The sequence below is a fragment of the Propithecus coquereli genome, unplaced genomic scaffold (genome assembly GCF_000956105.1).
Source record: "Propithecus coquereli isolate 6110/MARCELLA unplaced genomic scaffold, Pcoq_1.0 Scaffold138, whole genome shotgun sequence".
Classification (NCBI taxonomy): Eukaryota; Metazoa; Chordata; class Mammalia; order Primates; family Indriidae; genus Propithecus; species Propithecus coquereli.
This window is the reverse complement of record NW_012138080.1, coordinates 5,172,655-5,182,654: the sequence shown is the minus strand read 5'-3', so window position 1 is coordinate 5,182,654 and position 10,000 is coordinate 5,172,655. Positions and strand designations below refer to the sequence as shown.

At 34.7% G+C, this 10,000-nt stretch overlaps 1 protein-coding gene across 3 annotated transcripts in view; it reads right to left on the bottom strand.

Annotated features, from left to right (window-relative positions):
* EHBP1 (EH domain binding protein 1) overlaps nt 1–10,000 on the bottom strand; it is a 345,442-nt gene that overhangs the window by 41,911 nt on the left and 293,531 nt on the right. For all 3 annotated transcript variants that reach the window (XM_012639212.1, XM_012639213.1, XM_012639210.1), the window contains 4 exons: nt 9,512–9,636; nt 6,986–7,124; nt 6,715–6,821; nt 3,899–4,022 (listed from right to left, as the gene is read on the bottom strand). In XM_012639212.1, coding sequence (XP_012494666.1) covers nt 3,899–4,022; nt 6,715–6,821; nt 6,986–7,124; nt 9,512–9,636 — 495 coding nt within the window. The remainder of the gene's footprint in view (nt 1–3,898; nt 4,023–6,714; nt 6,822–6,985; nt 7,125–9,511; nt 9,637–10,000) is intronic.

Sequence of the window (10,000 nt, the reverse complement as noted above, 5' to 3'; positions counted from 1 at the left end):
CACACACACAATTGCTATTTAGTACTCAGACTATCACTAAGATTTCTCAATAATTTTAGAAGAAACCAGACACAAAAATTCCCACAGTTGCTCTGTCTCTGCCATTGGTGCCCTTCCCCACCTACTGCCATTCTCATACCTGGCACCTGCCCATCTTGTTGCATGAGCCTCTTACTTTCTTTTCCTACTTTCTTGCTACAGCCTTCTGCCAACATTCCAGGAGAAATGCCCAGCAGTCTGGGCCACCATCCAGGCTTCACTCCTCCCCCCTGCAGGAGCTTCAGTGTCACCAGGGGTGGTGCTTAAAACTCAGAGTTGCTCAAGCTCTGGGAACCTAGGACTCAGGTCTAAAACAACTATTAGTACTATTTAGTTTCATTTTGAAGTAACAAATGTTTGTGGGGATTCAAACATACCTGTACACAAATGTTCATAGTAGCCAAAAGGAGGAAATAACCCAAATGTTCATCAACAAATGAATAAATAAATAAAATGTGGTATAAACATACAACGGAATATTATTCAGCCATAAAAAGGAATGAAGTACTGGTACATGCTACAACATGGATGAACTTTGAAGACATTATGTTAACTGAAAGAAGCCAAACACAAAAGGACAAATATTGTTTGATTCCACTTATATGAAATATCTAGAAGAGAACAAATTCATAAAGACAGAAACTAGATTATAGATTCCCTGGGGATTGGGGGAGGAGGAAATGGGGAGTTATTGTTCATTGAGTAAAGAATTTCTGTTTAGTAGGACACAAATTGAAAAAGAAAACAAGAAACAAGGAAAAAAAAAAGAATTTCTGTTTAGGATGATGAAAAACTTCTGGAGATAAATAGCAGTGGTGTTTGCACAACGCTGTGAATGTACTAAATACTATAGAATTGTACACATTCAAATGGTTAATTTTATATTACGTGAATTTCAAATCAGTAAAAAAAATTGAATATAGTCAGTATCTATAAGTATATAAAAACCAAAATAGCAGATAAAGCATACTTGTTCTGTAAAGAAGATATAGTGGGAAAAGAGGACTAAATCAAGAGCTTAGAAAATCTAAAAACCCAGGTTGAAGCCCTAACTCTACCATTGCTAATGAGGTCATCTTAAATGAGTCATTTCCCTTATCTGAACCTCTGAGCCTCAGTTTCTTCATATATAGAATATGGATACTACTGCTCTGCTTAATTCTAAAGCTGAGATTCAGAAAGCACATTGAAATCTCTAATACACCAGAAAAAAGTACTATTAGAATAAATGAAAAGTTGGAATGAACTGGAACCCCAAAAGAAAAAGGATAAATATATGCTGTTACTTTGTAACCCATTATCTCTTACTTCAGATACTAAACTATGTTTTAGGCAAATCTTAAAAACATTATATTTTTATTTGGAGGAGGTTCAATATCATCTGGGGTGATTCTCACAGCTTATCAAGCTGGGGGACCAAGTCAGTTTTAGTCTAAATCTGCAGTAGCAAACCCAATCAGGATCAGATTCTGTCCTGTGGAATAAGGAACAGAATAATCTCCAAAGGACTCTAGAGTCAATCTGTGGCCTATGACTATCTTGCAGATTATAAAGGATCTATGGTTGAATTAGGGCCATTTTAAAGCTTCACTAGTGATATGTGGGGTAGGAAGGAGAAATTGAGTCTATTTTGGGTAGAACCCTCAATAAATCAGGCTCCAAGTGTTAAAGGAAAGAAAACAGAATTTCTAGTGTTTTCACTAGTGGCACAAGATTTCTTCTATAGCAATATCTAGTTTACCCCAAACAATCAGGGAAAGCAGTTCACTTTCATTTGTTTAAAAAAAAAATAGAAATTTGTCTCCTCAAAATATTTAAAGGAAATTGGGCCAGGCATGGTGGCTCACACTTGCAATCCTAGCACTTTGGGAGGCCAAGCAGGGAGGATTGCTTGAGACTAGGAGTTTGAGATCAGCCTGAGCAAGACAGAGACACCCCCGCCCCCGCCATCTACAAAAAAATACAAAAATTAGCCAGGCATGGTGGTGTGTGCCTGTAGTCCCAGCTATTCAAGAGGCTGAGGCAGGAGGATTGCTTGAGCCCAGGAGTTGGAAGTTGCAGTGAGCTATGATGATGCTATTGCACTCCAGCCTGGATGACAGAGCAAAACCTTCTCTCAGAAAAAAAAAATATTTAAAGGAAATAATTTTAAAATGCATTACAGAAATTATGCTATCTAGTAATTTCATTTATAATATAGCTAGCATAGCTAATATTTTAAAAATCCCTTAGAAATCAAAGGAAAAAAATGCAACTACAAAACAATACATTGGTTTATAGATCCATGCTGAAGTCATGCAACTGTGTACGTACAAGACTGGGTGTGCATGTAACTTTTTTTTTTTTTATTTCAGCATATTATGGGGGTACAGATGTTTAGGTTACATATGTTGCCCTTGTCCCCCCTCCCCCCTAACATGTAACTTTTTAGAGGAATGATAAACATGGCTTAGTTAATCCGCTGTAGCAGGAAGAGTGCTGGATGATATGGTTCTGGTGACCTAAATTAGTTCAAGGTCTGCCACTTGGTAATCTTATGACCTTGAGCATTTCCTATGCCTCTGTCTCCTTACCTATACAATGAGAGAATTAGGGCTTTCCAAAACAAGGTTTTTTGTTTGTTTTGTTTTTAAATTTTAAGCAGTAGAACCTTTTCTTCAAACGAACCCTTCTAAGCCCATTATTTCAAATAAATAAACTCAGAGACACTCTGTTTCAAGTAAGGTAAGGAATCCAGATGCATGTCTGCTTTCTGCTCCCTTATTGTCCTGGCAGCCCCTGAGATGCCTCTGAAGAAGCTTTAGGGCTCCACAGAACACAGTATGAAACTCGCTGGGCCAGTTAAAGCCTAAGGTTCCTTCTTCTTCTAATATGTTCTCATTTCACTAATCTATTCATTTTCAAATATCCCATATAAATGCTTATTTTTGGAGGAGTTCTTTTATTGTAAATATATTTTTGGAAAATAGAGAAGAAAAAGTTCAGGAAAGCTTTCCAATCCTAAATCATGCTAATCTACTTTATTTTAACACTGCCATAAAACTAAAGCAATTAATTAGATTAAAGAAATAGATTTTCCACTCTTATTTTCTGACATTTTTTCTTATATAACTTATAATTTGGTATGAATGATTTTAATTTATTTCTCATTTTTACCCTTTTGTAAGAGCAGTATTTTAACGAAACACACATGTACACACTGTTCTTTTCCAATAGCTTATTGTGCTCTTAGATCTATTCAATCACCACTGGCAATCAGCATCAAATGCCGCTCAACCCTCTGGTTAGGAGCTAACTTGCTGCTCTAACCTATCTTTACGAACCTTGCTATATACCTTAATCCTTTCAAATGCAACTGTGACACAAAGTATTATAGACTTTTAAAAACCTGTTCTCTTGAAAAAAATTGTGGAGCATCAGTAACCAGATAGTATTCTCAAATTTCAGTGATCTAGTCCATGGAGCCATCCCCTATGCACAGTGCTCTGTTTCATGCAGTACATGGCTTTAGCTGGCCAAATCTTTTTTTTTTCCCAGTGAATCAGTAGAACAGTAAAGATCTTACTTTTTTTTTAAGCAGTGGCATATCAATGAGGCACAGATGTGTATTCCAACTCTGCATGGATGAGCACACTGTTCAATAGTGCTGGCTCACACGGTATCAGGGCGAGTTATCACTTCCCATGAAGGCACTCTTATCACCAGGGCCCAGAGAGGTGGCTGCAAATCGCAGCCTTTTTATTTTCAAGGCAGTTTTGCTGAACATTCAGGCTTCAAAGATTCACACTTCCAAAACTCTATAAGAGTTTGTGAACGCTCAATTTGCCAAAACTGTTTACAGTGTAATTGGGCACCGTACCTGTGTCCATGAGATAGCGAAGGCGCTTCTCCACCAGCGCGGCACGGGTGTCAATTTGCTTTTGCTCATTCTCTAGTGCTGCCAATTCTCCTACAACATACTGACTGGTGTCTTTGAACCCTTTCTGTTAACGAGAACAAACAGGAAGAAAAAAAAAATCACTTGTAAGTTGCATTTTTCCTTTCTACAAACACTTAGTAAAGCACTTACCTAGAGAACCAAATATACCCTTAGTATCACCCTTAGTACCAAAAAGCAACTCCCTCTGATTCAAAAAATTTTCATATGTATTATGTATACCAAACTTTTGTAAATATAGAACATTTCAGCTGTTTAGTATTATATTTATAATTTCACACCCAGATTTGCCAGATTTAAAAAGTTAACACTAAATTAAAATAATTTTCTTTAAAGTTAAGTCAGAGTTATTGAAGCACAGACAAGGATAGAAGAGAAGTTTCCCCTTGGTGATTATCAAAACAAACATTAATCACACCTTTAATTCAAAAGTGTAATAACAAAAATGGAGTTTTACTAAGAAATTGATCTTTAAAGTATCCATCCTGAGAGAATCATACAGATTCTATAAAAATACAAAATTTAAAAGATAAATTTTTTTTCATAGTGACTATATCATTTTAAATACTTTAAAAATGATAAAAGAGATGTTTGCAATATCTCTAGTTTTCCCTCCAGCTGGCTCCTGTACTTTAACATGTCATTCTGTTGATGTATTACTAAAATTATTGTAGCTGTGAATTCTAACCTGACAGGTGGTTTCCAACCTTGCTACACAGGATCTAATGAAACTAGTATACTGATTTGGTTAATCTTCCATTTAGCCAAATTTGGATTTCAATTTGAAAATTTACTTTTCACACCCATTCATGATAAAAAAAAAAATTATCCTTAGAAGTTTTATTTGAAATACCAGTTCTGTTATAAAGTGCCAATATCGTCTTAATTTTTACATTCATATTACAAATTTAAATCATTACATTTAGGGTTATTATTTATGGTATAGTTACAAAAAGGGATTAATTATAGCTGCATTTGGAATACCTGTTTACCTTTTGACATTTTTGGGGGCTGACACCTAATTAGCTGAGAAATACTGAAGAACTCCCTAAGTGATTACTTTCACCATCACCACTACTATCATAAACCCTATACCATTATTTATTCAGCAAAATAAATGTGAACAATCTTCTTCTGTCAAATCCTTTCCCTATCTGAAAGCATATTAATCTCTAAGAAGCTATGAGGAATTATCTTTCATTACACCTTAAACAAAAACCAAGAATTATGTTAGTTATGAGCATATTTTGGAATTCTCATGATCAATAAACATGTCTAAATATATGTATAACTTATATACCTTTTGAACTAGTAAATAATTTGTACTCACATGTGAACTCAATTTATACTAACTTATTGTTAAACTGATTAGGGCAGTTGACAAATTTAAAGTTGAAATATTTCATGAAATCATAAAACTGATAATTTCTCAGGATAGTTTGATCAAAAAAATCACTGTTTTTTAAAGATCCATACAAAATGGATAGTCTTCTAACTTAATACAAAATATAACAGAAAAATAATAATAACAGAATAAAAGCTAATGCTAACTTCAAAATCTGAAATAATCTGGTGAATGCTTTTTTAACCTATCTGCCAGATAGCAGATGATTTTCAAAAGGGACTTTTTCTTTTCTCATTCCCATACAGAGGGACAAAACAAATATAGCAGTTTGCAAAGACAATATGAATAACAAAGGTATAAGAAAGCAGAAGTGATAAGCAATACATACACTTCATTGCTTTTACTGATTGATTCAGTTAAAAACAGTAACAAATTTCACCATCAGGTTTCCCTCCTGTGAGTACATAGTATACTCAAGTATTCTGTAACTTATAAGTTATACCAAATACTTCATCAGGATATATCAGTGAGCTGTTCTTTTCCAGCTCACACCTTTTCAGGTGTTCTAAAGTGAACAACTTAAAATGAGAAGCTTTCAGAGCCCTAAGATGTAGTTGGTGATTCTCAGTGCATTTATAAGGATTTTAAAATCCAACAAAGACTATCGTAGCACTAAAAACAATGAAAATATTTAGACAAACTACAGATAACAAAAAAAGTAACACTATTAAAGAGAACTATGCTTCCAGACAAAAATTCAAGTTAAAACTTGTTCTTCCTGCTTCTGTCCCGCAGCTGTCCATCAAAAGCAGCTTTCTCCCTGCGGTCTATCAAATATTTCCCTCACAAATCAATTTTACACATGATCAGCCCATACCCCTACTGAGCTGAACCTCCCCGTTAATTAAGTGAAGAAATTACCATATATATTATATTAATGCAAACATCATTCAGCTAGTAATTCACGGCTGATCTGGATAATGGAAAGGTTGAACACCCATTAACCCAAGCCAACAAAATGGGTTGGCTGAGAAATTCTAGCAGGTCTCATGTGACTTTTCCCTCTAACTGCAGCTCTGCGGTATCTGCTATTGTAATAATTAAAATCCTCCCGGTAGATCAATACTGGAATCTCTTTATGGGAAGTGCCCTGATGGAAATGTCTCAAGGAAGCTGGGGCTGTGGAACTCTGAAAAATTCATTTTTTTTTATCTGACAATTATCACCACACTGCAGACTAATTCAACAGTGCACCCCTCTCACTCTGCTTTGAATGCACTGGAGATTGACATCTTTAAAAACCTAACATCTCATTTTAACAAATAAAGGCACTATTTCCACATACAGTTTGGAATTATCAGCAATCATGAAACCACACAAAAAATTAATATACATTAAGCACTTCATCTTCTGATGGCTTCCTCTGAGTTTCAGTTATCGCTGCCTTCTCCTCATTTCCTTTCTTTGTATCTTCCTGTATTGATCTCTGCCTTTTCATCTCTTAAAAAAAGGGGAAAGACAAGTAAAATTATTATAAAGCTTGATATATTTGTGTATTGAAATGTGGATTTACATTATCAGTATATATGTATACATACATATATATATATATTTAAATACTTTTAAATCATAAAATGGGAAAACATTTCAAAAAGCATTCCTACCTGGTCTATTCTCAACATATTGACTGAAAGACTGGAGTTGAGTTTTTCTGACTGTAGAATCCTTGCTGAACACAACAGGATTTCTAAAACGTTCTGTTGCTTTTTGTAATCGCTCAGTTCGGAGATCTTCTGTTCCATTCTAAAAGTAAAAGAACACATGGTAACAGAGTCCTGATTTCATAAACATGAAATTACTTGTTAGTAAGACAACTTTTAATGATTTCAGATAATGTTGATTTAGAAACATTACAAACTTTTTGAAAGAAAAAGCATTTTAAAACACTCTAAATAGCTCAACTACGAGTTCTGTTGCCTGTAATCAAAAAGTTTGGGACACATGGTTTAAATCCTTGGAAACTTTGATACCCTTTATGTCCTCTCCCAGTGATAGATACCATTTAAAAGCCAAGTTACCTCCTATTCTCGCCACTATTCTGCCCCATCGGGCTGCACCATCTCACAGACTTGTATGACAAGAAGAACTAGTTTCTAATTTTATGCCCATTGAGATAAACCACTAATGCTGGATGAAGGCTAAAAGGTAGGATTATAATACTACCCCACTGAACTGCATTTCATCAGCTATAACTTTCCAAAGCCAGATTTGTAAGTAAGCCCTTTACAGCTAAAGAAACTACAATTATCTTTCCCAGAGCTTCCTATGTTAATACTGGTAACAAATTCAAATGGTTCTATCAACAAGAAATATCCCAGAAGACTGAACCACTGCAGTGTGTGGAAGCTGCAGATACCGAGGAGCTGTGTACCAAACAAATATTTCATTTTATACCTAATCTTTTATTATTTTTATTAAGTGTTTTGAAAGTAAATAGGGAAAGGCTAAGATGCATGACTAATAGCTAAGCCTGCTGAATGCTGAAACTGGTTATCAAAAGCTACCAAGACTTTGCCCTTCCTCTGCATTGAGACAATCAGTAATGAGGGAGCCCTCCAATGGCCTATTCTCTAGCCTCAAGGAGGCCTGGGATACAGAATCCTCAAGGGAAGGTAACAGTTTATCCTTTTCCACAAACACAGAATGCCTCATTTATAAATGTGTAAACTGCATTTTATTAAAAAAAATAAAAACCCAAATCAATGCCGAAAGCTTCAAGAGAACAGATGGACTCTATATGTTCTTTATAAACACCATTTTCAAAATCTTAACTAAAAGGGTTCTTATAGAGGCAAGCTGCTTAAAGCATACCTTTTGTTGAAATAACTTTAAAAATTACTACATAAAAGCTTTTGGAAAGCAAAACCAATTTCATCTACATAGATGACTAAATAAACCATAATAATGAAAATATTTCTATTTTAATTTTTTAAAAAGTCATCTAATATATTTACCATTAATATCGTGCTTATAACATCCTAGTCACATAGTTAGGATAGGAACAATTTTGAATTTTTTTCCCTAAAAAAAGTGTGAGTTCTACTGTTATCATAACAACTATCCAATAGTCTAAAACTCGAGTCTTTATCAAAATAAACAAACACGGCTAAATTTTTTTAGGCCTGGCAACATGCTAAAATATCAGTGCGATTAGCCAGCAAATCCCATCTTAAGAAACCTTTTTATGACTAGGGACTTCTGCCACTTTACAAATGTATTCCTCTAAACCCACTAATTCAGTTAGCCTTTTCAATCCATTGTATTATTCTTAGGCCAGCTTCATTCTGCATTAAATCTACTGCAGAAAGCTAAATTGAACGCAAAAAATCAGACCTGATCCAGCCTTCCTTTTGTTCAAAGATAGAGACCAAAAGTCCTCTGGTGCTGCCACACACTTTCATCACCAATTTATAGAAACTGACAATATACGGGAAAAGCAATGAAAGTCATTGTTTTGGGACTTCAAAGCATCTCTGTGTCAGGGGAAGGAAATCCTTTCAGTCAGCAGGGCAGTCCCCACAGTCCGCAGGTGGGTGAAAAGTTACACAGGACTGGAAGTGCCCTTAAGCTACGGAAATATTAATGATACACTGTGAGGAAAAGGGGAGAAACGTGGGTGGGGATAATATACTCTATTAACAATAATAATATTCTTAAAATGTGGCATTCTGGCTAAAATGCTACACAAGGTAAGATACAAAGTGGCACAAAACACATGTAAGTATCTTAAACATTTATATTCAGTCACACTATCATCCATCTTCAGGTGTGATGATTCTTATAAATAACATGAATTCTAGTGCATCTAAACAGATCAGAGGTCGAGGAAAAATATGCTAGAATTCGCTTAGCAATATTCTTCTTAGCAAAATATACATATACATAGAATTCAAGAATAGTTTCTATATACCCTGTACTTATACTCAAAATAGCAATTTAAAGTAGTAGTTTTCCTCAAAAACAGTATATGAATACCGATTACCATAATGATACTTAATTTATTGGCTGTTTAATAAAACCTGAATCTTACTGTGAAGAACTCGATAAGAAACTGTTTTTAGGATTATCAAGTGCCAGTAGAAACTAGAATACATAAATATTGAGCCAAAAGTTTAACGAGTAAGATTTACCTTAATGTCTTGCTCCGAGATCTCAGTTACGACTTTCTGGGCAGCACTAGGGAGTGAATTTGCCACCTGTGGCTGAGCTTCTAGGAGCTTCTTCAACTTCAAGTCCACCAACTTACTGTTTTGTTCTATTAAATATGTAAATATCATGAATAACGAAGTGAGATGTATTTAGATATGTAGACTATCAATTTTAGGTGACATTATAAAAATATTACTATATTTTAAAAGAAAGAAGAAAAGCACATTAGGGCTATGAAGTAACATTTCAGATTAGACACATGCAGAACTCTCTCTCGCTCTCTATTTTATATATACACAATTTCCCCAAATCATTCCTCTTAAAGAATATAGTCTACATACCTAAAGACAACTCAGTTATAACTAAAGTTAATACTAGCTATGCTTACCTGAAAACCTAAGCCTCTATGTGATGTATATATTTATGTAAGTACTACATAGGTCATACATAATAAAACAAGTTATTACAAT